Below are 18,024 nucleotides of genomic sequence, written 5' to 3'. Positions count from 1 at the left end.
ATTTCTATTATTTTTTGATTAAAGTTTAAATTCCACATTATATATCTACAGAAATGTTGAACTCAGTTGTTGTATTATATCAACTGACAGAATCAACGTTTGCTTTAGGAATTACAACTTAGTCATTGGTTTCACTCCATTATTTAGGCAAAGAACTAACAAATATGAATCTGTAATTCTATGTGAGGTTTCTAGAATGATTAGAAGAGATGATCCAACACCACTGTAAGTGAATTTCTGAAACTCTTCATTCTGTCTAGGGTATTATATCATCTAAAGACTTGCCTTCAGTGGGCACTTTATTTTAGGTGATCACAGGTGCTAATAACACCTGTGATATTACGATAGTGATATTAACTATTTTAAGCCATGTACCATGAGAATCCTGAGTCCCTTCTTTTCATATTAGTTTGATATTCACTGCCTAGCCACAGCCAACTCCTCCCCCCACCACATGCACACACAAGCACTTATTTTTCCCAGAAGTATTTCTGTTTTGAATTGAAATTACATCTCCTACACTGTATCTTTGTTTCTTCTTGCATGTTCCAATACAGTTAGAATTAGTTTAGAAATGCATCAAAAGTTTTCACTTTGAAAACTTTAGTGAACAGACAAAAAATGTTTGTAGATATTCTTGAGATGACACATGTTTATATAAGCAGCTATACCTGAAATTTTCTCTGTCCTGATAGCTTTCCAGTGGAATTTTCACAAACAAGTAATGTACTCAAGGGATTACATCTCCAAAGACCCCGAATCTCATAAATACAGCCTTGCTTTACAATGAGTTTTTGAAGTTTGTCCTTATCATTGAGGTACAAACATCTGCAGGTAATAATTTTCCTTTTCTATTGATACAATAATATTTGTTTTTCATTTTTGTATTAGAACTTAAGATTTGGGTTACTTCAAGAAATAATCCTTTCTTTTTATTTTTTTTTTAGTTTTTTTCCCATTTATTTTTACTAGTTGGAGGCTAATTACTTTACAATATTGTAGTGGTTTTTGCCATACATTGACATGAATCAGCCATGGATTTACATGTATTCCCCATCCTGATCCCCCCTTCCACACCCTCAATAATCCTTTCTTAAGTCCACTTATTTCTATAAGCAGTACTTTGTATTATTATATACATCATTATATTTAACACAAGAATCATGTGAAGTACTTTTTAAAGAAACAAATAAATAATGAAGGATTGAAGAACTTATATAAATTGTCTAAGATTCCATAGATAATCAGCAGTAAAGCTAGAATCTGATTCCAGGCTTATATGGCTGCAAAGCTCATGGCATATCTTTACAATGCTTTGGTCCATGCCATCACTGACATTCAAAATAGGCTCTGATTTTCCCCATTACCTCTCCTCCACAATTTTGGGAGTAGCCTTCATTCCCTTTTTCGTTCATTCAGCTGTTAAACACAATATAATAACATCTATCCATTATTTTTTCAAATTATGTTTACCCAGTTTTTGAATGTTAACTCCATTCAACTGGAGTTAAGAAAGGTTATTTTCAAGTCTCCTTATTTTCTCTTCAATCAAGAGGTCCTGCTTTCATCTCTTTTTAACTCCTGAAGCCTTTTTCCTATGTTTCTTGTACTCGCAATTTTCAACAAAATCTCATGTCTTCAGTATCTCTTTAGAGCATTCCATTCTCTTCATTCTTCTTTTCAATGGATATTAATGCTTTGCTAACCCTGAGGACACTTTTTCTCTCTACAGTCTTCTCAAGAGATATATGTTTTTTCTCTTACTCTTAATACCCCTGGGCCTGGTAGAGGGTGGTATTCCTTCTCCTCCACTCCACTTACAGACATTGTTTCTCTTATACTTATAGTTGAGTTTACATCATCAGACTCTACTAACCAAGCCTCCTTATTTTCCTCCCCCTTTTGCAATCACCTACTGACTAGCATTATGTTTCCTCATCCTTGGAAAGTTTTTGGCTTTGGCTTGCTCTATTCTCTTAATGGTATTCCTGTCACAATTCCTGATGGACAGCAATTGTGATTTTATCTTCATAGGGAAGATCCTTTGAACATTTGGCCCCTCAGTTTCTTGAGTCTGCCTCCAAAGATCTTCTTTTTCTCCCTACTGTATCCAGTCACTCCACTGTCAGATTTACTAGACAGTGGCATTTGCCAATAACTGCAGCTTTTAATCTCATTTAAACATCTCAAACTGTAACTATCACCATCTCCTGTCTTTCTAGCTCATTCTCTTTAGTAGAATAATGAAAGGATTTCCCTGGGGGCCTGACACTTTTTTGTTGGATTTACCCATCTCATGTACTCATTTATCTTAAATGCTCTGCTTAAATAATGGTGGTTTCACTCTCTACCTTGCATTTACCCTCAAATGTCATACCTATCTTTTTTATTGCTCTCCAAAAAAAAAAAATCCTAGTTAAATTTGATTTCTTACCTACCAAGGACCCCTAATAGTCCAGTTGAACACAAGAGCACATCAATTTTCTGTATTGGGGCACTGAGTACATATATCATCTGCCTCACATAGAGTTGTCATTACCTTGTAGCCATGTATTTATATGAATTACTAAATTTCAAAGTCATCTTTTTAAGAGTAAAGATATTACTTATGTATTAATATAATTGAAAAACTTTTTGAACATATAAATGAACCAAATATACATTCTGATATTCTATGTTCTTCTTTAGAAAGTATAGAAAACATTTGTGTTTTATCAATGTGGTAATGGGTTAGCAGGCTCCAGGAATGAAATCTGACTTGAGCTCAGTTGTAAGAAAGACATTTAACCTAAAAGTAGTTACACAACTTCTTTAGATCTCAGTTTCTAGCTTTCAAATGAGACAGATGGAATGGATGGGGCTGCATTTTGAAGTTTAGCATTCTGTGATGGTGAGAAAGCTCTCATGCTTTTCTTGCTTTTTCATGTTTTTTTTTTTTTTCCTCAAACAAGTTGATAAGGGAAAGAGTTTCCTAGAAGCTGACCTAAAGGTGTGATTTTTCAGACAGGTTCTGTTCACATAGGGCTAGTGACCTGTGAGAAGTAGAAAGTTGGAAACTTTTTCCTAACAGCCATAGCCCCAGGTTATGCAACGTCTCAGGCACTTGTGGAATCTTTCTGGAGTAATCTGATCAATGTGTCTGGTTCCCTTTACCTGGATTGACTCACTATCAAGAATCAGATAAGGAAGCTGTGGTACATATACATCATGGAATGTTACTCAGCCATTAAAAAGAATTCATTTGAATCAGTTCTAATGAGATGGATGAAACTGGAGCCCATTATACAGAGTGAAGTAAGCCAGAAAGATAAAGACCATTACAGTATACTAACACATATATATGGAATTTAGAAAGATGGTAATGATAACCCTATATGCAAAACAGAAAAAGAGACACAGATGTACAGAACAGACTTTTGGACTCTGTGGGAGAAGGCGAGGGTGGGATGTTTCAAGAGAACAGCATCGAAACATGGATATTATCTAGAGTGAAACAGATCACCAGCCCGGGTTGGATGCATGAGACAAGTGCTCGGGCCTGGTGCACTGGGAAGACCCAGAGGGATTGGGTAGAGAGGGAGGTGGGAGGGGGGATCGGGATGGGGAATACATGTAAATCCATGGCTGATTCATGTCAATGTATGACAAAAACCACTACAATATTGTAAAGTAATTAGCCTCCAACTAATAAAAACAAATGAAAAAAAAATCAGATAACTTGATCCTAACATGATACCATCTCCTTTTCCAAAACTCAGTCTCTCCAGGTTGATTTGATCATGGTTTGAGCACCTTGTTCTACATCCTGCCCCTGTCCAAACTCCCTGGATATTTGTTGTGCTTGAAAACTGTGATACCTGTTTAAATTCAGTTGCTCATCCTCTTTCATACAAAAAATGATACCTTATATATATATATATATATATATATTTTTTTTTTTTACATACACCAAAATTCCTCATATATTTTGAACAGTTGTTCTTTTCCATGGGTCCTGGCCCATTCCAACATTTCTATTCCCTTTCATCATGTCTTTGGCTTAGAAGATATAGTTATTGAGTCGCTCATACCGCCTGGTGGCCGTCTCTAGGATTTGCTTGTGTGAATCTATTCCTCACGGACCACCAAAACCAAATATACAATGCACATGTGACTTGAATGTGTTAAGTTAAAAAAACAGATTTTTCTGAGTATTCCTGGCCTTATATCAGTAGACATTTATATTTTTAAGTCTTATGCAAGATATCATGTGTGAAAACATTTTCCCCAAATATTTACACATGAGTATATATGTTGGTATTTTCTTATATAGCTGTTGTAAAACTAAGTATGTGGACTATAAAATTTTCTTCTAATATCCACTTGTTTTTCTTTCAGTGGGCACCATTCTCAGTAAAGATGGGGACTGGAAACTACACAACTGTGACAGAGTTCATTATTTTGGGGTTAGCAGAGGATACTACAGTTTGTGTCATTTTATTTATTGTGTTTTTGGGAGTCTATCTGTTTACCTTAATAGGCAATATCAGCATAATCATGTTAATCAGAAGCAGCCCTCAGCTTCACACCCCAATGTACCTTTTCCTCTGCCATTTGGCCTTTGTAGACATTGGGTACTCCTCATCAGTCACACCTGTCATGCTCATGGGCTTCCTCAGGGAAGGAACCTCTATCCGTGTTGCTGGTTGTATTGCTCAGCTCTGTTCTGTGGTCACATTTGGGACAGCTGAGTGCTTCCTGCTGGCTGCCATGGCCTATGACCGCTATGTGGCCATCTGCTTGCCCCTGCTCTACTCCACCCACATGTCCCCCAGAATCTGCATTCTCTTAGTAGGGGCTTCCTATCTAGGTGGGTGTGTGAATGCTTGGACATTTACTGGCTGTTTGTTAAGCCTGTCTTTCTGTGGACCAAATAAAGTCAATCATTTTTTCTGTGATTATTCGCCACTTTTGAAACTTTCTTGTTCTCATGATTTTACTTGTGAAATAATTCCAGCCATCTCTTCTGGCTCAATTATTGTAGTCACTGTGTTTATCATTGCTCTCTCTTACATCTACATCCTTTTCTCAATCCTGAAGATGCGTTCCACTGAGGGGCGCCACAAAGCCTTCTCCACCTGCACATCCCACCTCACAGCAGTCACTCTGTTCTATGGGACCATCACGTTCATTTATGTGATGCCCAAGTCCAGCTACTCAGCTGAGCAAAACAAAGTGGTGTCTGTGTTCTACACAGTCATAATCCCCATGTTGAACCCCCTCATCTATAGTCTCAGAAACAAGGAGGTTAAAGAGGCCATGAGAAAATTAATGGCTAGAACACATTGGTAGTCCTAAAGTAATCTGATTTTTAATAATAAACATTGTGTAATGAAGACTTCTCCTGCAGATGAATAAATAATATACTAAGTAAATTTCAGTGTATATTCATAGTATTCGAAGCTCACAAATTTCATTACGCTATTCCAAGAAAAAAATTCAGTGTAAAAAAAAAAATGTGCATTCACCAAGATAGGAACATTAGCCAAAAAAAAAAAAAAAAGTTTTATTCTTACTTTATCCACCATTTTTTGCCCCTACATGTACAAATCTTTTCAAGTAAATTCTGTGCTCTTTGAATGTAGTCTTTGGAAATAACTGCTGGAAGCACCTGAAACTCCTTGTGTGGGAAATATAGAGCAGTGTTGCCATCCATAATCTTGTCATCTGACAGAGATGGTGTCCATGGTGTACAGATATCTAAGGACTGAAATCAGTGATGCTGGTAGTTGTAAAGCTTCTGCTGCTTTGTGATCTGAGCAACAGGATTCTTCCCACAATACCTCTGCAGGTGAGTCTCAGCAAGCTAACTCAGAGGATATCTGAAAGCTCCATTTAGCTTAGCTCTTCCCTTTCAGGGATCTATTCTCAAAAATGTGTTCAAGAGTTTCCAGAAGAAAGACTACTGGGGGCTAACTGACATGACCTGGCTCCTTTCTAGGTCAGAAAGTAAGGTTTCTTTTTTTAAGGTTGTTTCAATATTGTCAAATGTATGCTGCATACTCCTAAGGTGTGTTAAACCATTCTTTCCCTCTAGTATTGTTGCCTAAAAAGAGAAATTCTCAGATTTCTTGCACATAATTTCATTGGAACTTCTGGATTAGCCCATAAAATGCTCTCTTTAAACCAGATGGTTTCCTTTATAGAATTTATAATTATTTGTATTTTTATAGACCTCTTTGTGTTTTTTCTCCCAGTTGTTTTATTCTATGTAGATATTTTTAAATAAAAAGAGATAATATTTTTAAGGATCTTATTTTTCCTGTAATAAACACCAGACTAATCTTAATACAAGTTATATCGTGTGATCTTTCTATTTAGTCATAATCAATGTTTCCACTGTCCACTACATTAAGTCCAGAGTGAGACATGGTAGTGTGAGACATCTCTCCTTTTTGTCCTCCCCTCTTTAAACAACTAATTAGGCATCCATACATCAACAAAATGCCTCAGTGAGTGTTGTGGGACCAGAACCATACACCAAGGGATCCAGGAGGACTCTTGACCACCTATGCATCTAGTAATAGTCAGAAAGACCCCAGTAAGGGCCTCAAAACCAGCAGGAGTCAGTGAATTTGCCCCAATTCTTCTTGGCCCCTGCCAAGGAAAACCTGGAGAGTGCAGACTTGGGCAGAAACCTATGCATCAGAGAGACTGTAAAAATGTAGCTTTCCAGAGGAGGGATTCCTGCATGTAGCTGGAGAAAAATAATAGGAATGTGAGTTTGGATGCAGTGAAGACTACATCTTTGCCATTACTGCTGTTTCCCAAAGGCAACAGTGCCTGGGGTGGAACTAGCAAGCAGTGTCTTCTCCTGCATAGGAAAAGGATAGCAGTGAGTGAGCACTTGTCTTCCCTGGCATTTCAAGACACTGCGGGAGAAGTCCATCTAAAAAAGTGTTACTGAGGCAATACCTCCATGACTGGGGTGAGGAGATCAGAAAAGAAGCAGATAAGAATGTTAAAGGACACTAAAGGGATGCAATTAAGCTGACTGTATTCAGTAATTAAGCAAGAAGTCTACAAGTCTCTGGGAGCAGGTATATCCATACAAGTTCAGGGGAAAATCCCAGATATTATAGGAAATGCAAAACCATCACTGTAAAATTATAAGGCACATGAAGACTGAAGAGAGTATGTCATCACCAAAAGAATAAGAGTCTTCCAGTAACTGAACTCAACGGCACAAGATACTGAAATCTGACAAAGAATTTGAAATACCTGTTTTGGGGAAACTCAACAAGCTATTAAAAAACACAGAAAGACAGTATAGAAAAATTAAGTCATTTAACAAAGAGATAGAAATTGTATAAAAAAGAATCCAACAGAAATTCTGGAGCTGAAGAATTCAATAAATGAAATGAAAAATGCTATAGAGGGCATCAGGCATCTATAGTAGAGTAGACCAAATGGGAGACAGAGTAAGTGATCTAGCTAGTAGGAACTTTGAAACAATCCATCCAGAGGTGAAGAAAGAAAAAAGCATGACAAAGAACAAAGACAGATGATGTGGTCTTTGGGATGCCATCAAATGTACAAATATTAGAATAGTTGCAGTTCCAAAAAGAGAGAAGAAGGAGAAGAGGGGAAAGAAAGTTTATTTTAAAATATAATAGCTAAGAATGTGTCAAACCTGAGGAGAGATATAGACATCCAAGTTCACGAAGCTAAGAGAGCACCCTATCATCTCAATGCAAAAAGACCTTGTACAAGGCATATCATAATGAAACTGTCAAAAATCAAAGATAAAGAGAATACCAAACAAAACTGGAGAAAAAGATTGTAACCTACAAAGGAACCCTTTGTAGAATTCCAGTAGATTTCTCAGCAGAAACCCTATAGTCCAGGAAAGAATGGAACGATATATTCAGTGTTGAAAAAATTGCCAGTCAAGAATACTAAAGTTATCCTTCAGAAATGGAGAGAGAATTTCCCAGACAAACAAAAGCTGAGGGAGTTCCTAACCACTACATCTGCCTTGCAAGATATGCTGAAAGGAATTCAAGCTAAAATGAAAAAGTATCAGTGACTTGAAAACATATGAAAATATAAAACAAACTGGTAAAGGTAAACAGTCATATTTAGAAAACTCCAACTATAATATGATAGTGTGTTAACCACTTAAGTATAGGATAAAGGTTAAAGGAAAAGATTATTAAAAATAAATCTAGCATTATAATTTGTTAGTGAATACACAATATAAAAATAGGCAAAATGTAGCATCAAAAATATAAAAGTAGGGAATGAATGGTGGAACTTATGAATGTGAAAAAAGTTATCAGCTTAAAATGGATTGTTATATATTGAAGATGTTTTATATAAGCTCCATGATAACCTAAAAAACAGAAACTTAGAGTAGGCTAACAAAAGATAGAGAAAGGGGAAACAGAGCATGGAAAAGCACCAGTTTATAAGGATAAGCCGAAACAATGGAAAAAAGAAACAACTGGATTACAAGAGTGCCCATAAGCAATTAATAAGAGAATATTACCAAGTCCTTACATGTTAATAGTTATTCTAAGTGTAAATGGGTTGAATTCATCAACAAAAGGCACAGAGTGACTAGATGGATTAAAGAAAAATAACAGGCAAGTACATGCCGCCCGTAAGAGACTCACTACAGATTTAAGGACACACATAGGCTCAAAGTGATAGGATGAAAAAGATATTCCACGCAAGAGGAAACCGAAAGGAAGCAGGTGTAGCTCTGCTTCTATCAGACAAAATAGATTTTAAGCCAAAAATAATAACAAGATACAAAGAAGGTCACTATATAATGATAATGGGATCAATTCGTGAAAAAAATGTAGTAATTATAAGTATATATGGAGCACCTAAATATATTAAGCAAGTGCTAACAGATCTGAAGGGAGAAACAGGCAACAGTACAACACTAGAACAGATCAATACTCCATTTAAGCCATGGATGCATCATTCAGACAGAGTTATCAGAAAGGAAACATTGAACTTGAACCATATGTTAGATCAAACAGACATATATAGACTAAGACATATATAGAATATTGGAGAAGGAAATGGCAACCCACTCCAGCATTCTTGCCTGGAGAATCCCATGGACAGAGGCGCCTGGCAGGCTACAGTCCATGGGGTCACAAGAGTTGGATACGGCTTAGTGACTAAATCATCGTCATCCTCATATATAAAACAGACCATTCTATGGTAACAGAATAACATTCTTCTTAAATGCAGAGTATTTTCTAAGATATATAATTTGGTGGGAATAGTTTTATCTATCCTAGATCTATCACAGTTCTGGAGGGAGAAACAGGCTCTGGCATTGCTGAGCTTCCAAGGAAGCGCCTGTACCTCCTAGTCTGCGATTAATTCTTTCTAGTGTTTTTTTCATTTCAGCTATTTTATTTTCAACTCTGATCAGTTCTTTTTATATTTTATAGTTCTTTGTTGAAATTCTCACTATACTCCTCCATTCTGTTGTTTCATGTCTGGTTTAACTGTTGCTTCTTGATATACATACAGGTTTCGCAGGAGACTGGCATACGGGTCTGGTATTTCAGACCACCCAACATAGAATCGGAAAGACTAGAGAACTCTTCAAGAAAATTAGAGATACCAAGGGAAAGAATGAGATAAGACCCCAAGGAAAAAAAAAACCCTAATGAAATGGAGATAAGTAATTTACCTAATAAAGAGATATTAATAACATCAGATATGCAGATGACACCACCCTAATGGCAGAAGTGAAGAGGAACTAAAGAGCCTCTTGATGAAGGTGAAAGAGGAGAGTGAAAAAGCTGGCTTAAAACTAGGATAATGGGATCTGGTCCCATCACTTCATGGCAAATTGATGGGGAAACAACGGAAACAGTGACAGACTTTATTTTCTTGGGCTCCAAAGTCACTGTGGAAGGTGACTGCGGCCATGAAATTAAATTAAGATGCTTAATCTTTGGGAGAAAAGCTATGACATACCTAGACAGTGTATTAAAAAGTAGAGACATTACTTTGCTGACAAAGCTATGGTTTTTCCAGTAGTCATGTATGGATCTGAGAGCTGAACAATAAAAAAAAAGGCTGAGCACTGAATTGAGGCCTTCGAATTGTGGTGCTGGAGAAGACTCTTGAGAGTCCCTTGGACTGCAAGGAGATCAAACCAGCCAGTCCTAAAGGGAATCAACCCTGAATATTCATTAGAAGAACTGATGCTGAAGTTGAAGCTCCAATACTTGGGCCACTGATGCGAAGAGATGACTCACTGGAAAAGACCCTGATGCTGAGAAAGATTGAAAGCAGGAGGAGAAGGGGACGACAGAGGACAAGATGGTTGGATGGCACTACTGACTCAAAGGACATGAGATTGAGCAAACTCTGGGAGATAGTGAAGGATAGGGAAGGCTGGCATGCTGCAGTCCATGGGGTCGCAAAGAGTCAGGCACGACTGAGCGACTGAACAACAACAACAACATATCTCATTCTTTCATTTGGAACATACTCCTCATCTTTTCATTTTGTTTGACTTTGTCTATGAGATTAGGTGAAACATTACCTGTCCTGGTCTTGAAGGTGTGTGCTTCTGGGGAGCATCCCTTTCAGTCTGTGTTGCTCAGTGGCTTTGGTGGGAGACCTGGATCTGAAATTAGCAAGGACCACGGCTTTTCCTGGTAGCCACAACTTAGTAGGGATTAGAGCTGGAGACAAAGGGGCTGAAGTCAGAGTCTGGTGTAAGCCATAGATTCTCCTGTGGCATGATGGCGGTTACTGCTTTGGTGGGGATATGATTGGGACCAGAGGGGCTTGAACTGCAGCCTAGACAAAGCTGCATCTAGTCTTGAGACATGCTGGCAGTCACACACTGGCGGGGTTTGGCAGACAGGCTGTAGCTGGATACTGGGGTGGAGTGTTCTGGGGCAATCTGGCAGGTTAGCCAGAGCACCAGGAACTTTTCAATCTTCTCCTTTGCACTGAGATGGACAGTAAGTGAGTCTGTGGGTATACTCTTCAAGAGCAAATCTCAGTTTTATACAGCCTTCTGGTAAGTCCCCCTGGTTTTCCAAACCAGGAAATGGGTCTTATCTTCCTGATGCTCAGCCTCAGGGCTGGGATGCCCAATATGGGGCTGAACCCCTTTCTTTTTAGGGAGAATCTCTGAGCCTGTGATATTTTCTTCCTCCTCTGGGTTGCCCACTGTGGGTGTGGGTCCCAACTTGAGCACATCTCTTCTACTAGACTCTGTGTGACCCTTTGTTTGATCATAGAGTCATTCTTCTAGTCTTCAAGTTGTCCTCAGAGAAAATTGCTCTATTTATATTTGTAATTTTGATGTGTTTGTGGGAGGAGGTGAGCTCGGTGTCCTCCTAATCTGCTATCTTGATTGCACCTTCTTTTACCATTTTGTATTTGAAGTTTCGTTCTTAACCTGGTATATTAAACTTAGAACCAATATTTAGTTATGAGATAATTTATTATATTTCCAATAATTATCAAATGGAAGTGCACAACTAGATAAAAACAAACAAACAAAAAATTCGATTGCTTGAGAATTGACAGAACCCTCAAACATCAGTTACATTTGTGTGAGCTGCACTGTTCAGTATTCACTTGAGAATGTGATAATGACCCTTGGTGCTTTTGAATTCACATTTGATTCTCGAGAATCTTCAGAGATTTATCCTCAAAGGCAAATAATGAGATAGCACAGGTGTTATATTACAACAATGAGTTTGAATTTATTACTGCAAGATGAATGAGTTCTCATCTTGAAAGGTAAAATTTTTGGCTTTTGTAAGTTAATCAGTTATACTGACCTTAGCATGCATGCACATGCACACATACACTGATTTTTCAATACCCACTTGAGAACACTTTACTCTCTGAAGTTGTATCTGTACTTACAAGTCACAGTAGAGAAATTGGGCAGATGCTATCCAGCAGTAAATGTAGCAAATAACCTTGAGTGAAAGTCGCTAGTCGTGTCCGACTCTTGGTGACCCCATGGACTATACAGTTCATGGAATTCTCCAGGCCAGAATACTTGAGTGGGTGGCCATTCCCTTCTTTAGGGGATCTTCCCAACCCAGGAATTGAACCCAGGTCTCCTGTATTACAGGCGGATTCTTGATCAGATGAACCACCAGGGAAACCAGCAAATAAGGTTAGTTGAATTAATCTAAGTTTCAATAGTCTGCTTAGTGTATGTGCTGTCCTGTGCTTAGCTGCTCAGTCACGTCTGATTCTCTGAGACCCCACGGACTGTAGCCCGCCAGGCGCCTCTGTCCATGGGATTCTCCAGGCAAGAATACTGGGGTTGCCATACCCTGCTCCAGGGGATCTTCCAAGCCCAGATATCCAACCCAGGTCTCCCACATTGCAGGTGGATTCTTTGCCACCTGAGCTACCAGGAAAGCCTGAGAATACTGGAGTGGGTAGCCTATCCCTTCTCCAGGGGATCTTCCCTACCACAGAATCAAACCAGTGTCTCCTGCTTTGCAGGTAGATTCTTTACCAGCTGAGCTACCGGGGAAGCCCACTTAGTGTATAAATAGGCTTAATTCAAGTGATAATGATTCCTCATTTTTTCACCCATAAGACCAGACAATTACATAGTCTTTCAATGATATTTAAACTTGGTATTTAGCCAGTAAGTATTATACTATAAAATTCACTAACTTTAAGATGCTTTGAGGACTTACTGTTTGTAAATATCTTGGAAAAACTTCCTTTATTTATTGTTTGGAAGACTTATGCTTAGAGGCAACCAGAGGCTTTAGACAAAGTTGGAAATATAAAGCCAAAAAACTTGCAGATGAGTTTCAACCTGGCAACTTGTTGGGTGAAACTGAATACACTTCTTATCTAAACTGGAAATTTATTCAACAGCATATTGTGTTGAAACTAATGTTATTTGTTCTATTTTACTCCAATGAAACATCATGACATTAGGAAATAATCAGATTTCTTTGAATGTGTGTAGTTTAATTATGTCCTAGATATTAAACATGTAACATTTTGCATAGAGATTATATTGATGTTTCAAACTAACTGAGAGTATTTAAATATAAATGTTAAATAAACATAATACATTTATAATAGGTGATTTCATTTATAACTTTAAATTTCCTTTCCATTTCTTCTTTGTCCTATTAAGAAAATTGTGTTTTTCCTTTTAAAAACATGATCTTGTTTTATTGAGAAAAATTGTAAACTTTGTAATTAACTAGGTATCTCATGTATACTTCACCTTTCTGAAAGTAGGAAAGTAATTTGCTATCCACCCATATCCAAGAGACTTGACTTCATCGTTAAGTATTCTTTAATTTCGTTTATAGCGTACTATATAGTTACTGAAAAAACAGACTGGATTCAAACTACCAAGATGAGAGTCACATCTTAATTTTACCACTTACTGTGCAAACTTAGCTGTTATATTGCCAAAGTCAGTTTCATCATCTATACATGAGATAAAAATACATAATATTATTTTATATAAATTAAAATGAACTATATATAAAATTATTAACCCAAGGCCTGCCATTTAGTAAATATTCAATAAATGTAAACTATTATATTATATAAGGAGAAAAAGATACAGATTATTTAAAGCAGGTTTTCCAGTGTTACTGCTGAAAACAATGTTTAGCATACAGAATATTCATTATATAAATAAATGAATTTTATAATCTAAAATTTATATAAAAATAAAAGAATATATTTTTTTTTACTCTAAGGTAAAAAAATTAGTCCAGACCCATCTTGAATAATTTATTTGTTTATTTTGATAATAACCTCTATGTGTATTAAGAACAAGGAAACCATCTAATTAAAATTTTCTTTAATGTAATATTTCATCACAGGTTCATTACAATAGGAGCTACCTTATCTCATGGATTCCCTGGGGCATGGGAACTATACTGCAATGACAGGTTTCATTTTACTGGGCTTAACAAATGATCCAGTCCTTCGAATCATCCTCTTCATGATCATCCTCTGTATCTACCTGGTGACCATATGTGGGAATCTCAGCACCATTATTCTTATCAGAATCTCTTCTCAGCTTCATCATCCTATGTATTTTTTTTTGAGCCACTTGGCCTTTGCTGACATAGGTTATTCATCTTCTGTTACACCCAATATGCTTGTAAACTTCCTGGTGGAGACAAATACCATCTCCTATCCTGGATGTGCAGTCCAGCTTGGTTCCGTTGTTTTCTTTGGGTCATCTGAGGGCTTCCTTTTGGCTGCCATGGCATATGATCGCTTTGTGGCAATTTGCAGCCCGCTGCTTTATTCCACCAAAATGTCCACACAAGTTTATGTTCAGTTACTCACAGTGGCTTATGTAGCTGGTTTTCTCAATGCTTGCTCTTTTACTATTTGCTTCCATTTTTTACTCTTCTGTGGACCAAATCAAGTCAATCATTTTTTCTGTGATTTTGCTCCTTTGGTTGAACTCTCCTGTTCTGACATCAGTATCCCTGCAGTTGTCCCCTCATTTACAGCTGGCTCCATCATTGTGGTCACAGTGACTGTCATAGCTGTATCCTACATCTACATCCTCATCACCATCCTCAGGATGCACTCCATTGAGGGGCGCCACAAGGCCTTCTCAACATGCACGTCCCACCTCACAGTAGTCACTCTGTTCTATGGGACCATCACATTCATTTATGTGATGCCCAAGTCCAGCTACTCAACCAACCAGAACAAGGTGGTGTCTGTGTTCTACATGGTGGTGATCCCCATGTTGAACCCCCTCATCTACAGCCTCAGGAACAATGAGATTAAGGGGGCTCTGAAGAGAAAGCTTTGTTAAAAAACTCACTTCCTGCTCTGTGCATCCATTCTTCTCCTAAGTTCTTTGATCATTCTTAGGATCATTACTCTGAACTCTTTTTTGGGTAGATTGCCTATCTTCACACCATTTCCTCTGCAGTTTTATCTTGTTCTTTCATCTGAAACATATTCCTCTGCTGCCTCATTTTAAGCTGCTATTTATGTTTTTATATCTGTAGTGCGTGTGTGTATGCTAAGTTCCTTCAGTCGTGTCCGACTCTATGCAACGCTATGGACTATAGTCTGCCAGGTTTCTCTGTCCAAGGGATTTTCCCATGGGACTGGAGTGGGTTGTCATGCCCTCCTCCAGGGGATCTTCCCGACTCAGGGGTCGAACCCATGTCTCTTATGTCTCCTGCATTGGCAGGAAGGTTCTTTATCACTAGCGCCTCCTGGGAAGCCCATATCTGTGCTTGAACCTTGGAGAACTGGCCCTCTGTAGGAAGCATCCTACACATCCCAGCAGTGCACTCTCCTCTCATTCCCCAAGCTATATGCTCTAGGAATCCCCCTAAGAGGGTTATATGGGTCCTTCTGTGGTGGGCCGGCTATGCCAGTAGTCTGGTTGGCTGCCAGGTTCAGCCTCGTATGGAGGCTTCCGGCTGCTGTTTATCAGGGCCTGGTCACGAGGTGGCTGGTTGTGGAACCCTATGGGGCCCCAGGGCTAGCAATGGCTCAGTGGTAGGCGGATCCAGGGTCCTGAAGACTCTGGGACTGTTGTCCACCTGCTGGGAGGTGAAGCCAGGCCCTGGGTTAGTGCTGGTCTACTGGCAGCCACACTCCAGGGTCCAGGGGTCCTGGATCTGATTTCAAATCATTGGTAGGGGGGTTTGGGGGTCCTGAAGGTTGCATTGGTCTGCTAGTGAGCAGGGCCATGGCCCAGCTTGTCCCAGGTCAGGATCTGGTCTACATTCTCGTGTCTGTCCCCATGGGTGAGGCTAGTCTAGAGGCTTATGAGGACTTTCTTGTGGGAGGGGCTAGTGTCTGCCCACTGGTGAGTGGAGCTGAGTCCTGGGTTGCATCTAGAGGCAGCTGTGGGCTCTTTAGTCTTTAAGCAGCCTGTCTGCAGAAGGCTGGGGCTGTGTCTCTGCCCAGCTAGTTGCTTGGACTCAGTCTCAGCACCTGTAGGCTGTTGGGCTAATGAACTGGAGGAAAATTTCCAAGATGGCGCTTGCCAGCGTCAGCCTCTACCAGTACCAGTATCTACATGATAGACTCTGCTCCTAGGAGTGGCTGCTGCCAGTGTCTTTGTCCCCAGGGCGAGCGATAGCTGCCCCCACCCACTCCAGGAGACTCTCCAGGATCTGCAGGTAGGTCTGGTCCAGGCTCTTAGAATTACTGCTCTTGCCTGGGGTCCCAGTGCCTGTGGAATTTTGTGGGCACTTTGAGTGGAGTCTCTGTTTTCCTAGCCCTGAGGGGCTCCTGCAATTAAACCCCGTTGACCTTCAAAACCAAATGTTCTGGGGGCTCATCTTCCTGGTGCTGAACCCCTAGGCTGGGGCTCAGAACTCTTGCTCCTGTGGGAGTACCTCAGCAATATAATTATTCTCCAGTTTGTGGGTCGTCGCTCAGTTTGGGGGGTGATGGTGTTTGATTATATTTTGAGTTTGCCATTTCTACCTATTTTGGTGCTTTCTTTATATTGATACATTTAGTTATAGAAGATCTTCTCTGGCAGGGTCTAGTCTTTTCCATTGATGGTTGTTGTGCAGATAGTTGTGATTTTGGTGTGCTCCTGAGATGGAAACGAGCTCAGGGTCCTTTTACTTTGCTGTCCTGACTGCTTTCCCTAAGGTTGAAATGACCTTTGAAGTCATCTTTTCCTGTGTGATGAAGACTGTTTTGCTTTCCTTTGTGCTTTGCCTCTTTTCACAAACTTATAGTGCAGAGACCTTGTACCTAGCATTTCCTGCTGTGCTGACAACTCAGCTTGGGGGTGAAGAGAAAGCTTGCTAGAAATGTGTGTTCTTAATTTGTTTTTTCTTTTTTTTTTTTTAGTATTTGATATAATGATGTACCATAAAATAATAACGAAAGGACAAACGGTGTCTGTGGTCAAATATATTGGTCTATGTGTTATTAGCTAATGTGAAGGCTCTTAGTAAAGGTTGGGGCTAGCTTTTTCCCATCTCAGAGAGTAAACTAGAGGCCCTTAAATAAACTGAAATTTAATTCTTAATTAGTAACCCAAACTGGTTAACATGAAAAAATAATCCTTTGAAAAATCTTTAAAGTTTTATTCATATCTTTTCAAAAGTTGTATTCTGGTACAAGTCAAGAAAGGCTATTGGACTGTCAAACCTTTAAGACCGGGTCCATTGCAAAAGTAGCTTGTCCTGGAATGAGTATGATAGTTATAGTTATGACTGAGTATATTCTGAGAGGAGACAACCAAGTGGAACCAGACAGTGAAATTATTAGAGACATTCTTTTTGCATGGATATCTGCTGGTGATGGTCTTTTTGCCCCCGCCCCAAATCTGTTCTGTGTTCTTAAGTCTGATTCTAGCCTAGTTATAGGAGACTTCATAAAGAACACTGTAGATGCCCCTGACCAAACTTGCTGTGAATTCTTCCAGGTCAAAAACAGGTGATTTCTCTGTGGAAATAAGCAGGGTTTCTGAATTCCTAGGGAGTGATAAACAAGCTCTTTAAGTGACTTGTTTGTGGTCAAATGCACAGCCTAATTTTATGTGTCAATTTGGCTAGGCTACAGTGACCAGTTGTTTGGTCAAACATGAGATGTTGCTGGGAAGGTAATTTTTACATGTGATTAACATTTAGACTTTGAATAAAGCAGATTACTGTCCAACATGAGGGTGACCCTCATCCAGTCAGTTGAAAACCTTAGGCGAAAAAACTTAAGTCCTCTTAAAAAGAGGGATACTGTCTCCAGGCTGCCTTTGGATTCAAGACTGTGACATCAACTCTTTCTGGAATTTCCAGTTTCCTGGACTGTCCCTTGCATTTTGGAATTGTCAGCTCCCATAAATGTGTGAGCTGATTCCTTTAAAACCACCACCACCATCACAGTGACTCTGTTTTCTCTGGATAATCCCAGCTGATAGAACTCTAACCGTCTCTCCTTTCCCTCTCTTACTGTCTTACTACTCATTCTCCATATACCAACCATGGGAAAAATCTAACAGATTAATTCCTTTCTTAATATCCCCCAAAG

At 39.0% G+C, this 18,024-nt stretch overlaps 2 protein-coding genes across 3 annotated transcripts; both read left to right on the top strand.

Annotated features, from left to right (window-relative positions):
* Window positions 1-4,398: 4,398 nt before the first annotated feature.
* On the top strand, window positions 4,399-7,645 carry LOC136174789 (olfactory receptor 5P80-like). Of its 2 annotated transcripts, XM_065944995.1 has the most exons (2): window positions 4,399-5,313; window positions 7,625-7,645. In XM_065944995.1, exons 1-2 carry the CDS (start codon window positions 4,399-4,401, stop codon window positions 7,643-7,645), a joined length of 936 nt encoding a protein of 311 aa, XP_065801067.1. The 2 variants fall into 2 exon arrangements, with proteins under 2 accessions (XP_065801067.1, XP_065801068.1); XM_065944996.1 differs by lacking the exon at window positions 7,625-7,645 and having other exon boundaries at window positions 4,399-5,331.
* A 6,251-nt stretch (window positions 7,646-13,896) lies between these two features.
* On the top strand, window positions 13,897-14,827 carry LOC136174765 (olfactory receptor 5P6-like). The gene has a single exon (XM_065944968.1). The coding sequence runs from the start codon at window positions 13,898-13,900 to the stop codon at window positions 14,825-14,827; it is 930 nt and encodes a 309-aa protein (XP_065801040.1). The 5' UTR covers window position 13,897.
* Window positions 14,828-18,024: the final 3,197 nt, after the last annotated feature.

The sequence above is a fragment of the Muntiacus reevesi genome, chromosome 9 (genome assembly GCF_963930625.1).
Source record: "Muntiacus reevesi chromosome 9, mMunRee1.1, whole genome shotgun sequence".
In the NCBI taxonomy this organism is placed as follows: Eukaryota; Metazoa; Chordata; class Mammalia; order Artiodactyla; family Cervidae; genus Muntiacus; species Muntiacus reevesi.
This window is presented reverse-complemented; position numbering and strand designations above follow the sequence as displayed.

Excerpts from the sequence above, each read along its gene's own strand:
- LOC136174765 (XM_065944968.1), top strand. The coding sequence starts at position 13,898 with ATGGATTCCCTGGGGCATGGGAACTATACTGCAATGACAGGTTTCATT.
- LOC136174789 (XM_065944995.1), top strand. The coding sequence starts at position 4,399 with ATGGGGACTGGAAACTACACAACTGTGACAGAGTTCATTATTTTGGGG. Across the intron at positions 5,314-7,624 it reads AGGCCATGAGAAAATTAATG|GGGAAAGAAAGTTTATTTTA; the intron begins GCTAGAACACAT and ends GAAGGAGAAGAG.